The sequence below is a fragment of the Hoplias malabaricus genome, chromosome 10 (assembly GCF_029633855.1).
Source record: "Hoplias malabaricus isolate fHopMal1 chromosome 10, fHopMal1.hap1, whole genome shotgun sequence".
Classification (NCBI taxonomy): Eukaryota; Metazoa; Chordata; class Actinopteri; order Characiformes; family Erythrinidae; genus Hoplias; species Hoplias malabaricus.
In genome coordinates this window covers 21,132,786-21,149,101 of record NC_089809.1, presented here as the reverse complement: position 1 = coordinate 21,149,101, position 16,316 = coordinate 21,132,786, and the positions used below count along the sequence as shown (strand labels likewise).

Here is a 16,316-nt window from a genome sequence, read left to right as displayed (position 1 = left end):
CTTGTGCGATGTATACTCAGTGTGTCAGATTACTCTGTATTTTACATAAACGTAACTTGACTGTAGTCTCAGGTTCTAAATCCAGTACAGTTTTGCAGTAAGACTGAGTGCAGGCAAATATGCAGACACGACAAGACAAACACTGGTGACTTTAAACTACTGAGGATGTAAAAGCTAGCCTCAAAGTCAAGGCTGTTGAAAGGTAAAATCGTAGGGTAACTTTGTTTTGAAAATGGGGGGAGGATTTCTGATAGTCACCTAACAGCTGTTGTAAACATGTTATTTCCAAAGGTATAGAATTTACTCTACATAATGATCAATGTCCAATAACAGCTTATTAGGAAACACTCCCCTATATATGTGTATGTGTATGTGTGTATGTGTGTGTATGTTTCTTATGTAAATTATTACAGAAATTACAGGTGGGTTTTTTTTTTTTTTTTAATTTGACAGGAATAATACAGATGAACATGTAATGTATATAGGGCATCTAGCTAAACGAATTTGCAGCCCCATTTCAAGATCAAGCATTTACAAAAAAAAGTGGGGGAAATATCCTAGATACAGATATGCTAATGAGAAAAATGTACATGCCAAAAGTACATTTTTAACTTGAGTTCAAGGTTATTTTCAGCTTACACTGTATGGATGTTTAGGGTGTGTAAAATGCATAGGTGCAGTGTGATGAAGCCACACTTATTCTGTACAAGATAAGAAATTTTTTTATTGATCCCCAAAGGTAAATAAGTGTGTTACAGCAGCTTAAGTACAGATAAACAAAAAGATATAAGCAAAATTGAATAATACAGAATTAAAAACAAAATAAACCACAATACAAAATAGAATGTAAAGTGAGTAAACACAGAAGTCCAGATGTACAGTATATAATACAGTAATACAGTATTTATTTATGCATCAATGAGGTAGTTCCAGATCAAAGTGACCATGGCAGTAAAATGCCAGTGCAGTGTTACAATATTAATTGTAGAGGTAGGTGTCTCAAAATACTTTACAAATGCGTAAATGTTAACCCACAAATAAAACACAAGTCACAAATATGTTTCACTGTTCACAAAGGAACACATCCCAATCTGTGTCTCACATTCTGCAATTTGTACAAATACAGTTGCATTCATAAATACTTGTTTTTGGTTTTCATAGATATAATTTTATGCGAAAATAAGTACATTTGTTTAAAGTTACATTGCATATATTTGTAAAGTCGAAGTCTTGAATTTAAAATATATTTGTAAAATGTTGAATCTGCATTTATGGATCAAGTCACTCATGTGTTTTTTCCGTGACGTGTATTTGTTCATTTCCTCTCACGGGTTTTTGGATTTTGAGACTTTCCTTTCGCATTTCACCCGATCCAAATACAAATGCAGCCTGATCCACAAATGTGGCCAGCAGGCGAACAAGCCACCGCTAGGTGACACTGTTGTTTTCCTCAGTGTTTCAGGACTGACCTGTTGCACTTAGTGCTGCAGCAAAACAACCCCCTGTAGGCGGGACTGTGACTCCATTGGCTGTCGCAGTAAATGATGGACAGCTAAATCTGGCTGCTGATTGGCTAAATAAAAGTGATAAACAACAAGAAGCATTTTCTGTTTAGGAGCCATGGGGTAAAACAACAGTGCCACATAGTGGTGGCTTGTTCGCCTGCTGGCCACATTTGTGGATTAGGCTGCATTTGTATTTGGATCCGGTGAAATACAAAAGGAAAACCGAAAACCTACCAGAGGAAATGAACAAAGACACGTCACGGAAAAGACGTGAGTGATTTCATCCACAAATGCAAATTCAACAATTTACAAATAGATATTAACTTTAAAATATATGGAATGTGAATTTAAACAAATGTATTTATCTTCACATAAAATTATTAAATATCTATAAAAAAAAAACATTTAACAAAAGACATTTATTTATGAATTTAACTGTATTTGTACAAACTGTAGACCGTTTGTTTAATTTGTGAATTAATATTTACGCATTTGTAGAGTATTTTGAGACTGATCTCTCTCCAAACAGATTTGACCATGTTAAATGGCGTATGAACTATTCATTAATGAATCAACTTCAGTGCATGAAGTCCAACAACAGCCTACCTGTGCTTAAAGAACTAGTCATTTACATGAAACATGCTGTAAAGTAAACGAGATGGCTCCCTCGGCGTGAACTAGTGTCTGTTTGTAGGCAGTTTGATGTCGAGCAGTGAGAGCACTGCTCCCCCTACTGACGTTGTAGTGTTAATATTACAATGAATAGAGAATAGAAGATGTGAAATATACAAAACTTCTTAGAATTTTAAAACAGTGGAATGATTTTTACTTTATTTGACAGTTAAACAGCGAGTCTCTCTGATACAGATACATGCCTATACAAACACAGAGAGAGCAGTGTGGGACTGAGATGAGCTAACAGAATAAAGAGCTCTGACCTAGCGTCATCTGTAAGGTGAGATCAAGGAACAGATGTGTCTTTACTAATACACTCCAGATGTGTGTGACCTCTACTGTTTTTTGTTTTTTTTTTCCCACAAGGGACAGAGAAACTAAACTTGAGTGACAATCAGAATAATACTGAAAAATATGGTGGTAATTATAATAATAATAATAATAATTATATCTATTTTCCCCACCCCACCAGTCTAATCAGATTCAGTTTCATGCAGGAAAATCATATGCCTGGGCACTTGTGATTATATGCTTCTTGCTGTGAAAATAAGTTTTGTAAGTGATGCTTATATGTTACGTTTAATTAAAAGTACAACATAAATGTTTCATTATGAAATGCCCAAATGCTAATGAATAATAATAAAAAAAAAAACCTTATGGATCTAGAATATTAAAAAATATGTTGGATTTGGGTTTATTGAATTGGTTTATTAATTAGGGGCTGCCTAATTGAAAATCAACAGCTTGAGGTGCTAACTTTGCATTTTAATACCCATCTTTAGGCCTAGATCCAGTGTCAGTGCTGGAGATATTTACACAGTTGAAGCACTTTATCATGGCTTGATTTCATCCAAAACTGTATCTTCAGTCCTGTAGAACAATGAGTCTGTTTTAGCCCCTGTGCACTGGGGGGCTCATTTAGGGCACCTGGAATGCATCCCCTGAAATCTCAGCGGAAATAATAAATTTGAGGAGCAGTTACTGCTGCTCCCAGAGTTGCACCTGGTGGAGCTAATTACTGCTACCCCATGCAACCCCCACCCCTAGTTTGGTTCATCCAGCTTCATTCCAGCAGGGGTGAGGGGTCCAGGAGCAAGCCCAGCCCCTGTGCTGCTTCTCAGTAAAGCATCAGCTAATGATGGCCTACATTACCTCTGCTGGGCAAAGTGGGTGGTTTTCTCTCATTTTAAATGCTTTTAGGCCTGGTCTGAGTGAGTCTGTTTTTGGCAATGTATCGTGGTTGTACACTTAATAAAGGTGGTTTTATATCATTAAAACATTCAAAAACGACATTCCATGTTGGAGCTGTTGTTTGCGTGTCTGGTTTCTGATTATAATGTGTTTCTATGACAACGGCTACACAGATAGGATGAGGAAGAATTGTGAAGCTCTAAATAAAATTGCTTGTGGTGGAAGAGAGAGAGAGTGAGAAAACTAAGCTAGTTACATAAGAAATAAATTCTATTCTTAAAACACTCATACTAAATGAAAAAGGTTGGGCAGATGTTGATCCAATTTTACACACTAGCTGTGGGGGAAGGTGGAAACCTGTTAGGCCATGTCACCAGCATGGTGGCCATATCGAATGCCAGTATCTTTTACAAATGTGAAGGTAGGTGTGTGACAAGTGACTGTTTTTGTGTTAGGATTTTTTATTTTTTGAAGGTGAAATTAGAGTCAGGAGTTTTCAGTCAATGACAGGGTTCTCTGTTGTATTTAAAGAACTGGGATATTTCAAAGCCTTAACAGCACATTTGTGAAAGTATATGGATCTCAGATAAACCTATTAATCGTAATAATGGTGGAAAAGCTTACAAAACCATCTCAAAAGAGTTTGGAGTCCACTAATCCACAGTCAGACACAGGGTGTACAAATGGAGGAAATTTAAGACCATTGTTACCCTGCCCAGGAAGACCAATAATGATAATCCCAAGAACAAGGCCATTCGCTTCCTGTTTCCTACATTTAATTTCCTGCTTACACTAATGTATCCAATCAACCAAGGAATATTTGGTTTGTGAAGTTTTGATAGATTCTATATTGTATATATGGTTCATTATCCATGTATTGTGCCTGACTCCAAAAATTGGAGATCTACTCCATATTGGGGATCTACTCATTGCTCAAACACAAAAGTCAAATAAAAAATAGATTTTTATATGGTTTAGTTGTTTTTGCCAATGATTTTTATTCCTCAATGAGTAATTAAAATGAAATAAATGTTTGGATCTGTGACGCATTTATCCACACAGGGTTTGTAAAAGGGGCTCAGGTCATGCCTCAAAGTAGCATGTTACAAATAATAAAACTAATAATACTACACACAGACATAATTCTCAACTCAATCATGCTATTCAACAGGGAAACATGAATCCTACAGCTCACTAAAACTTTTCCAAGTTCAGTGTACTACATGAGTGCAGAGACCCTTATTATCAATGCTGTATCCTACAGAGGGTATAGTGGGACATTTGGGATTTGGCCTTTGCTTCAATGCAGCATTGAAACGTTTCTCACAGATTACTTACACTTTCAGAAAAGGTATAAAAAATACTACAGATTAATCACTAATTAAGGTCTGTTTTTGTTTACACCTCTATTTTGTTTAAACTAATTTTTGTTGTTCAATATAAAACAAGATGAAATTATTTAAATTCCGATCCTGATCCAAGTCTTTTAATATTGATTATCTGCTGATACTGATTCCCAATCCGATACTTATATTTTCATAGAGAATACTGTTACACTGTACACACTTGAAGCGCATTACTGTTATTAACATAAGCCAAGTGTATCTGCCTGACACTGAATATCACACGTTAAGAATGAAATTGAATATAACAAAGTAAACAAATGTATCTTCACAAACAATTCATATACATTCAGCCTAGTGTAGCATCATCATCATCACCTAGTCACCTAGTGTAGCTTTGTAGCTTTAAAAATAAAGCATTTCAAAATAGGCAATATAATACCAATACCACTTTGAAGTGCTAGAGTGGCTTAATTTTCACAGTCACAACAAATAAAAACTACAGTTCTGCTCAGTCCAGCAGAGTTACTGCTGCCTCTTGAGTCTTTTATGAAAACTCTGCAGAGGACTTTTAATTTGAAATGAAAGATACAGGAAGTGGAGACATGATGACACCTCTATGGTGGCCAGTCAGATCACAACAACATATACAAAGTTGGACCCGGACATCCCTAAATTAAATGTTTGTATAAGTATTTTAACATTTCAGTACATTTTAAAAATACTGTGATGATACTGAAAACCAAAGCCATTTTAGCCAAGATAATATTTCATTTTCATATCATTTCATAATGTATCATTCTCAAAGCTGCCAAATGTACCAAATGTAATAAGCAGGTTTTGTACACTTGTTTTTGGTTTGAAACATTGCCTTAAGCAGCAAAGAAAGAACAAAAGATGAAGAGACCACCGTGGTGGACCACCTGTCTTTGTGGTGGACCACCTCTCCTATGAGCTGGGTCTGGCTGCTTGCCACTGATTGGTGGCTGAACCAGGGGGAGTTTTGCAGAGCCCCCGGACGCTAGCTTGTGATTTACAGTGTGTGTGGATGGATTGATCCACTGCTAATTGTGTGGCTGTTGAGCAAAGTGTGTGTGTGTTTTTGCCTCTCTGTGTGTGCATTGACTTTTCTGTAGCTCTAATTGTTTCTGCTCGTTAGAGTGCAGAAGAGCTGGGGACTTTTCTCTCTGTCTGGGGTCTCTCACACACCCAGGCACACCATGTACAAATGTACAGAAAAATAATGCTGATCTTAATGTGTGTGGGGGGGTGGTTTGAGGGGTATTGGAAAGTGTCAGATCTTTCTAATGAAACACTTTAGAAGGAGTTCATGCTGATTTTGAAAACACCCGACATTGAGGTTTCTCAGAACAACACACAATGCTGCTGAGTAAATCCCTGACCTCACCACAATAAAATTCAGTATAGGAAATACGGATGCATCATCAAGTTTAAAAGTGAACATCACAACTTCAAGATCATTTTTGTGCATTCTATGATCCAATCACATTTCACCCCATGCCATTTCCGCTTAGCCCTACCTCTCTGTTTTGCAGTAGGGTGTGTACATTCTTGCTGGGATAGAGAGGTAGGGTGGGGAGCTGGGGCTACATGGACCTTCAAATGGAGATTTGTCAAAGGCACACTTTAAACGGACTCTTATTCATTTATCATAGTTAATGTATCCCTTTAAATTATAACAATCGTACAAGTTCACTAGTAATATTAGCTGCTCAGTTTTGAGCTTCACGTTTAATTGGTGAAGCAATTACATTTTAATAATTAAGAAGCGTTTTTCAGCTTCGTATCACTGATGAATTAGGACTGGCTCAAATACTATCACCACTCCTAATTATCTTATTTTTTATTTCATTATATGAAAATATTTCATTCTTCTGAAGGCAAATAATGCCCTATATTTACGCGAAGTCCAGCAGTGCTCTTCTGATATCACTGACTACACAGCACCACTAGTAGCCTGCTAAAGAACTACTGTTCTCTTGAATGTTTATCCCATTTAATAGGGGAGTATTTTAATTAATACATCCTTAACTCGGTTTCATAGAATCAAGTGACACTTGAAAACCAGGGTTAGGGTTAAAAATTGGATCGGGCCTAAAGCTGTTTGAAAAGGTCAGTTTTGCCTAAGCACATTAAAATGGATTTAGTCTCCAATAAAGCTCCATATGATTTATGTTTGGCAGTAACTATTACTGTTTCTTACATTTCACACAGTAAAATAAGAGCGAATTATCATCACATTAAAAGCCTTTTTATTGCCTGTAGTTGCAGATATGGCAGTTTTTGAGCTATGCTTAAGTGTGTGCTTTGTGACAGGTCACTGGGTTGCACTAATATTAGATAAGGTTCCTGACACTACATTTCTCCCATTCTAATTACATCATTCTCATCATGCATTGGTCTGTTTTGTCTTTACAGCCCTTAATGATTTTAATGGGTCTTGGTGCCTCTCAAATATTTTCCTCTTGAAGGATTTTTTCCTTTTGCACTGTTCAGCTGAGAATTGGATTTCTGTGAATCTGCTGCTGTGTGACAGTGCCAGTTGTTAAATCATTATAAAACTTATTGTGAAGATTATGGTAATTATGCAGTCCTAAATATAGAATTTGCTTTAAAATTGCACAATAAAAGTACACAATAAATAAACAACTGCCACTTGGAAGCTATTAGGCTTTTTGAATACAGACACTACAGTGCCTGTTTTACATTTAAAAACTGCAGAGACTGTTATTGTGGCAAAAATGAGCACATATATTTCTGATTGTTTATATATTATATTTAATATATTCTGACATTCCAGCGTTAAATCGCCACCTTTTAGATTGCATGCGTCATGGTGCCTTGTTGCACGTTTACACCCCTGTACCTGGGCAGAGTGTAGCACCAGAGCAGTGAGTGAGTCTCCCGCCTTCAGGCATAGTGTAAAGCGTGTTCTGCTGTTTGGCAGCCGTTGCCAAGGTGACAACCAGGTGGTAGCGTCTGCATGTCTGCGTAATTATGAGTTGCCGGAGATTGTGTGATGCCACGCTGGCCGGAATTGCACTACAGAAGAGAGTGCGCACACACACGCTGCCTCTCTCTCTCTCTCTCTCTCTCTCTCTCTCTCTCTCTCTCTCTCTCTCTCGGGGTTGTGTGGTTTCTTGAGAACTGAGACAAATATGTTTTAGTTTAAATACGGCAGAAAGAAAAGTGTTTATTCACAGCAGAGGCATAAAGAGAGGCATTGAGATGCATCGTGAGGTGTGTGTGTGTGTCTAGGTGGAGGCAGAACCTCATTAGATGAAGTCCCTTTTGTGCAGGGTTTGTGTTAAGTGTTGCAGAATGCCCGGAGAGGTGGGCATCTGAAAACGATTACTCTGGCAGAGCAGAGAGAATATTGGCAAAGCTGAACTGAAAGAAGACGTTAGGCCCCAGGACTTTTCAGCAGGAGCATCACCAGAGGCTCCTGTAATAAAAACCCTCCCAAATAAGCTGGACTCTGCACATTTTAATTATTTGAGGCTCTGCTGAGGCTTAACAACTTTCAGGGTTTAGATTAGGAATTCGCAATATATCCAGAAAAGCATGTACTGTAATATTTATCCAAATAACAAATATTGCCCACCACTGTGTGGTCTCCTAAATATCATCCTACAAATGTTAGATGAGGAAAAACACCTTCACTTTAAGTAAAAGTGAAGTTTTTCCCAAAGACCCAGATTTGTGAGGGTTATCACTGTCTGGATAAACTGGGAAACGCTCACCAAACCGGTTGGTAAATGTTATGACTTTTTTTTTGACTTTGTTCACACTAGGGGGCAGTAGCCACACACACAGCCCAGAACAGACCACTCCATGCAGCCCAGGCACACTTCATTAAATGGAGAAAATCATCAAAGAAATCTTCCTCCACAGTTCAGATCCTGGATCAGTGCTGTGCTGTGAGGATTGTGAGGTGTGAGATCATTAGAGTCCAGGCAAGCGTTCCTACATATCTCTTACTCACACCAAATCACTGGGTTTAGATCTATCTTAAAGAGAACAGCGTTTGGCTCCTGGAAGCAGGGAGACTGTATGTGAAGTGTAGCAGACCAGATGTCTGGAGCACACTGCCGAAAGCACCCAGTGTGTCTCATGTGGTCTAACATAGACCCAAATGACTAAGTGTTTTTTTCGCAATTAAGTCAAAATCAAACCAAAATGCTTGGAAAGACCAGCCATGTACTTCCATTTTCCACACTTTTAGCTAGCCCCTCTAACTAATTCCACTGTTAATTTACATTTAATGACAAAACTTTATTAATGGAGGTAATTGCCATCTGGGAGTGATTGAGGATTGTGAGTGGCAGGAATTTAAAAAACCACTGGGTGAGACAGTGAAATGAGTAATAGATTCTCTTTGTGTTGTCTTTGGGGATGGTATACAATACGGGTGTGAATGTGGAGCTCTAACGTGAGCATTTGTTTGACTGCGTCTCAGTATTTGGAAACATTTTAAATGTCACTACTGTACATGGTGAGGCAATTACAGGATCATATATCATGTTAAGGATTTTTATTATTATTATTATTATAATTATATTATTATTTATTTTCAAAATAAACTTCAGAAAAACCATTACCGGTCTATTATTAAAATTGATATAAATTTATATAAATTTAATATTTACTCTTATCTTTTAATATTAACACATTCATTTAATAAATAAAAATAGGCAAAATTGAAATCCTTTCAGTGAGTGGATTTCTTGATAGATTTATGTATGTGTATGCACACTTGAATGCCATGAAAATGTTGGTAAAATCATTGTGAGTTTTCTTCTCTCTCTCATTTTGCACTAATTGCATTTGCCTTATTGTCTTCTATAAAATTTATTTAGTCATTCAGATTCATAGCAGTGATTATCTTACAAACTCCTTCCTCCTGAAACCTTTAAAACACAGAATTTTAGAATCTCTCTCTCTCTCTCTCTCTCTCTCTCTCTCTCTCTCTCTCTCTCTCTCTCTCTCTCTCAGACACAGACCCTCGTGTGCTGGAGAAACAGGAGCTGCAGCAGCCTACGTATGTTGCCCTCAGCTACATCAACAGGTGAAACAAAGACCATATCTATGTAGTGTACACTTCCATGCAAAATTAAGACACATTAAATTAAGACATATTCCTTCATTTATTTTGTACAAGTTATACATTATAAGTACAAGTTATTCGTGTGTGTGTGTGTGTGTGTGTGAAACCAAAACATCATGAAAACCCCTGGGTCACGCCTCCTGAGAAAAGTCATTTGCAAGAGGATGTTTTTTGTTTAAGAATGCAGTGAATGTAAAAGTGTGTGTGTAAATAAATTATTATCAAAGCCGTTAGAAACAAAAGCACACAAATTTGAAAATGATTATAGAAAACAAAGCAGAATGGCACACTTTATTTGCAGTGTTCAGTTTTCAGCATTCATTTAGAGTCAAAAACCTCAGGAGTGTGTTTTGTACGTTTCTATTGACATACCATTGGATTGACGTAACAAAAATATTCCCTCTGAGCATGCGTTTCAACTGCTGTGCACAAATGAGGCCGGAAAAGCAGAACTTTTTCTGTGAGGTTGTTGATTTTACTGTGCACGTTATACGAGACAAAATACAGCCTGTTTATTGATATGTGTCTTGTAAAAGGATGTATTTTTAATGACGTGTGTACAGTCATTAATGTTCCACTATTGAGGTGAGTCCAAAGCTTGGAGTGGACTTTGAATCCCAAATGAAATCAGAAAATCAAGTCTTTGGTATTGACTCCCAACCCTAAACAGTACCAGTCAAATGTTTGGACACATCTTCTCATTAGACGTTGGTCGTTGGTGGAATAGGGCTGTTCACTGTATAGAACTGTACCAGCCCCACCTCTGCACAACCCAAGTTATGGTCTCAAGTACATTTAGAAGGTGAGCAGTTCTACAAATTAACTCTTGACCAGGCCACAGCTGCTCACTGAAAACCATTCCAGGTGACGACCTCATGAAGCTGACTGAGAGAACACCAAGAGTGTGCAAAGCTGTCATCAAAGCTAAGGTGGCTACTTTTTAAGAATCTAAAGTATGAAACATACTCTGGTTTGTTTAAAACTTCTTTTGTTTACTACATAATTCCATATGTGTTCCTTCATATTTTTAATGGTTTCCATATTCATTTACAATGTAGAAAATAATAAAAAACAAAGAAAAAAATTGAATGGGAAGATGTACAAACTTTTGACTGGAATTGTGAACACACACACACAATTCCAGTCAAAAGTTTGTACATCTTCCCATTCAATGTTTTATACACTCAGTGTGAAGCTAAAAGGGGTCTATGTTGCTTCTTTCAGTTTAAAGGCATATACAAATGCATGGTAGTGTTTTCGACTGCTCTGAATGGCTCCAGTCCCTTTATAGCTCTCTGAGTGACGCCAAGTCTACGTATGCACCTCAGACAGAAAAGACCGCATGGGCTTGTGTGTGCAGTGTGGTTTCTGCATGAATCCTCTGGGCTGAGTGATTAATTGGGGCCTCATATTAGAGTTGAAGCTTACGTAACGAAGAGGAGTTGCTTCTGTCTCCAACTGATGTGGTTTCAAACTGTAATCTGTGCTTTAACAATGTCTGTGCGAACATTTTATTTTATGACATACATTTAATAAAGCATTTACAGCGTAACAAAACAGCTTGTGCTCCGCCATGCCATTTGACATGGGTGAGACCGCAGCTGATCATCTGAACTGGAACTTACATGTATCGTCATTAAATAAGAGTTTGTCGTTATTCTCTTCCTCCTCTGTCTCTGTGACTGCGCAGGTTTATGACAGACGCAGCGAGGAGAGAGCATGAAACTCTGAAAAAGAAAGTCCAGCCAAAGTTGGCCCTCTCTCTGACGGGGAGCCTCTCACGAAACAGTGTATCAACACCCCCCCGACACAACAGCGGCAACCTCACTCCACCCGTCACCCCACCCATCACACCCTCTTCCTCATTCAGGAGCAGTACTCCTACAGGTAAATAATGCACCCAGACACACACACACACAGTGGCTGTTGCAACAGGCCACACCTGTTTTATTAAATAAAGACAAAGACAAAATTATAGTCTTTTCCCTTTTTTGTTTACTTTATTTTGGTGAAGATAAACCCTAGTGGGTTATTCGTTATCCATCTGGCAGTTAAATGTGAATTTATCAGACATCAAACGCATCTAAACTTCCTTCACTGAAATCGTGGCTCTGTTTTCCCATGATCTTTACTGGTGCGTCATTTCTTCTCTTTCCACCACAATTACAAGTTTTCAGGCATTTTATTTGTGTGGGTTTGGAGTGCAATCCAAATAGTCTCCTAGTTGCCGGCATCACAGGATTACTGCGCATTAACCCGTAACCTTTCATAAGACGCTCAAATTCTTTTCCATAAAAGCGCAATGGCAGTCTGTCCTGGGGGATTGCATGCTATGATAATGACATAGCAATGATGGTCTGCACTAAAGATAATAATACCAATTGTGCATAGCTGGGGACCTATGGGAAATGTAGTTCTTTGTCTGTGTGCACCCTGCAGGCAGCGAATACGACGAGGAGGAAGCAGACTACGAGGAGTCAGACAGCGATGAATCCTGGACCACTGAAAGTGCCATTAGCTCCGAGTCAATTCTAAGCTCCATGTGCATGAATGGAGGCGATGAGAAACCCTTCGCCTGCCCCGTGCCTGGCTGCAAAAAGAGATACAAGGTAAAGAACAGGAGCTGAAAAGCTTCTGACGTGGGTTTGAGGCCTGTAAGTGATATTGGTGAAGGGTAAAGCTGCAGACTCTTGAGACACAGCAGGGGATTTCTTGAAGCTATTGATAGAGGAGACTCGAGGCTGATGAAAGCTCTGAGAACAGACTCCTGTGAGGCATTTTTGAGTGGGAACGCTTGTGCATGCGAGTAAATGTAAATATGGCCATGCAGTCCACTTAAAGGGCTGCACGGTTTTATGGCTTTTTCCGCTGGCATCTGGTGCATGCTGCCGTGATGAATTATGTACAGCTCAGCCTGAGTGAACCGTATTCATTAGGAGGCACAGGAAGTTGGTCGTGACAGTCACAAGCAAGACTTTGCATGTTCAGATACGCTGTTAGATGTGGATTTAATTTAGGCAGGGCTGCTTCATTCCATACCTGCTCTCGTTTCCAGTTGTGTGACATGTTTTCAGGCTTAACTGATTATTCTACTGAAAAATGGTGCTATGCTAAATGTGGCTTAATAAGGGCCAGGTCTCTGTTGCTTTCCTTGTAAACAACTGTTGAAAATGTGTTTCTGTCATGTAAAAAATTGGCACAGCTTATACTCGGTGTGCCTTAAGTCTTCTTTAAGAATTGTTTTTTTTTTTTTAATGAAGCTATAGTTTCAGATAAATGAGGAATTCCTCAGTTAATATTTTAAATGAATACAACTTATGATTGACAAGAACCACCTACTACTACAGGAGCATCTATGGCTCTGTGGAGACCAGATAAAACAAAGAAATGACTGACTATTAAAGGAATACTAGGCAGTGTTACTTTCAAATTACAGCTTCTAAATCATTGTGATGCTCCATTGACCTGTGAAAGGAGAATGTTGTTGTAACGTACACACCCTCCCACTTACCCTTGATTTAAGGAGAGTGCTGTAAAAATGAATTACACTCTGCAGCTGTAGGGGGAGCCCAGGAGCAAAAATACCAGATAGACGTTATTTATCATATTACAAAAGGGACACTATAAATGACACAACAAATTAAGGATGAAGCACAGTTACCGATGTACATCACGCTTCAGAAAGGTAGTAAACTAGCTCATACACAAGTGTGTAAGTGTAAATAAACTTGCTTATATAGAATATTTAAAATGATCCAGAGTAATAGTGTACTGCTGATTTTTGTATTGCAGAATGTGAACGGTATCAAGTACCATGCCAAGAACGGCCATCGCACTCAGATCCGAGTGCGAAAGCCCTTTAAGTGCCGCTGTGGGAAGAGCTACAAGAGCTCGCAGGGTCTCCGTCACCACACCATCAACTTTCACCCACCCGTCTCTGCTGACATCATCCGCAAGATGCAGCAGTGAAGCGGGCCTCAGCGACGACAGATTCTCTCTCCCTCTCCGTCTCATTCTTTCTTTCTCACACACACGCTATTGCACTCACACCATCAGCGGGAGCATTTGCTGCATTGAATAGTTCTGACCTCCAACTTCAGGAAGTTCTCTATGCTCATTTCTCTTGTCCATTTTACTCTTAAATGAGGAAGGCTCTGTGTTCCCTCTTTCCAGCCCTCCATGAGGAATCCTATACCCTTTCATTTAACTCTTCTATGAGGAAGACTCCCTCGATCTGCCCATCATTTCATACCTCCATTAGGAGTCTCTCCTTATCCCACTTTCATTCCATCTCTTCATGAAGAGGAATCCCATTTTATCTTTTCTTTGTTTCCACACCTCTTCAAAGAGCTTCTGTGTTCCTATTACACTACACTTTGAATTGCATGCATTTTAATTTTCATTATTTGTATCCTATTATCTGTTCTCTGCCTATCGGAGATGATGTACCCTATTAGAGTTCACAGTTTTGTACTTTTGCACATTGAAATATCATTCTTTATTTTTGTCTTGTATTACTTTTGATATAAGGTGCTTATTGTAAAATAATTGATATGCTTGGAGGAGACAGGGCTTTGGTGTCAGTGCCCCCCCCCCTCCCCCCTCCTGTCACAGATGAAGTGATGGTGTGGCGTGAAACTTCAGAATGAAACAAGTCATCACATTTAATTAAACTTGACCATGCTTCTGAAGTTACTATAAAAGAAGGGCAAAGAAAGCCAGAATTTTAATGTTTAAACTTCCCAATACATAGATAAGTGAAATTTTTAGTTATAGATGTACATAAATATATATATATACTTTCCATAATCATATATTAAATTTGTTTTATTCCCTTTTTTTGTTTGCATTTAAAAACCTATACCAAGCAAGAGGATATTGATTTTTGGGAATATTTTGATCCATTTTCGTTAGCCTTGGAAAGATCCTATTTCCACACCTAATAACGATCTCAGGTGACAAATAATTGCCAGCATTTCTGAACCGTTATCCTGCCCAAAAACTCAAGACGGTATTTTTCGAGTCATCTGTTACACAGGTTCCAGACCAGCTGTGGCGGGTGTGTTCTAGAACCTCTGGAGAACTTCTAGAATTCCATAGCTGAACTCATTGTCTGGTGAAATACCTGAAGCACTTTGTAGTGACTAGTTGCCAACAGAGTTAAGAGGTTCCCATTGCCAATACGTCAGGGCCTGCAGAAACACACCTGCGAGTCACTGAATAAAGTTTAAGGACTAAGAATGCCACTTTGGGGGTTAGAGAACCTGTACAAGTTTTGTTTCACTTTCCAACCAAGGGAATACATTTTTTTTTTTCTATTTTTAATTAGACCTCCAAAGTGTGTGTTGGTTGCAATTATTGAAACTGGTTGCCTTGAATTGTGGTGAACCACAGCATTCCAGTAAAGTATACTTGTGTAGCTTCATTTGTAGCCAGGTATTGAAATGATTAATTGATCCAGATTATGTTTCTCCTTTGACTTTGGCTGAGCTCTGATGTCATGTGTGTGGCCTTTTGGGTGGGCTTATTCCCATGGGAGAGTAAACACACCTCCCAGTAATAAAGCATTTTAAGAATCACTATTGTCCTGATGCTATGTAGGAGTTATCAACTGAACAGGGTAACTCAGGGATACCCAGCCCTAGAGCTTCATTTGTATTAATGCTCTGTATAGAGGCTCATCTCTAGGAACTGAGGAATCAAAACCTTAGTACCCATGCAGTCCTTGGCTAGTGTTTCTTTCTGCATCTCATTGAATATAATTTCACATAAAGATGCAACCTTCTCTAAGTCAGTACTCATTCCGGGACAACGGATCAAGTCTTGGGCCCAATCTTGCTGAAATAAAATGTTAACAGAGGATCCGGAGAGCAGCCAGGTCAAGGACCTGCCAGTCACCCATCATGACATCATCACTGCATGGACATCAATGTTGTATTGGATCTGCGTTATCTGTTTAGAGACAGTATTATACTGCCAGTCTGGAGGGAAGTGTTTGACATGTTGTGCATAGTTTATGTATTATGTCTGTGTAAGTGCATTAAATTATATTTTCATATGTTTCTGGAGAAAGATGTTCCTACATGTACTAAAGTTGACAACAGGGGTTGTTTTGAAAATGGTGAATTTCTGCAACAAAACTAAAGAAAAACTGACAAAAAAAAAGCTGCTCCATAAATGTAAACCTAGTTCCAAATGAAAAATTAAATGGCCTCTGGTGCGTGTTTGGAAAGAGTTTTGTGTTTGTTTTTTCCAAATCACAGAACATTTGCATGTTTTTAATCAAACATCGTCATCCTGAGAAAAACATGTATCTTCATTTTTTGCAGATTTTTTGTTTTTATCAGTTGAACACAGCTGTCCTTCACATTATATAAAAATGTAATGGATGGACCAATAGAAATGCACCAAAATAACTCTGAATTAAATCATTTTTACACTGACTTCCATTGAAAGTTAAGATATTTTTTCCCC

At 38.4% G+C, this 16,316-nt stretch overlaps 1 protein-coding gene across 1 annotated transcript in view; it reads left to right on the top strand.

Annotated features, from left to right (window-relative positions):
- Window positions 1-16,294, top strand: part of jazf1b (JAZF zinc finger 1b) — a 26,671-nt gene extending 10,377 nt beyond the window's left edge. The window contains exons 2-5 of the mRNA XM_066683823.1: window positions 9,731-9,803; window positions 11,533-11,729; window positions 12,282-12,451; window positions 13,635-16,294. Of these exons, the coding sequence (XP_066539920.1) occupies window positions 9,731-9,803; window positions 11,533-11,729; window positions 12,282-12,451; window positions 13,635-13,811 (617 nt within the window). The 3' untranslated portion in view covers window positions 13,812-16,294. The remainder of the gene's footprint in view (window positions 1-9,730; window positions 9,804-11,532; window positions 11,730-12,281; window positions 12,452-13,634) is intronic.
- The last annotated feature ends 22 nt before the right edge of the window (window positions 16,295-16,316 follow it).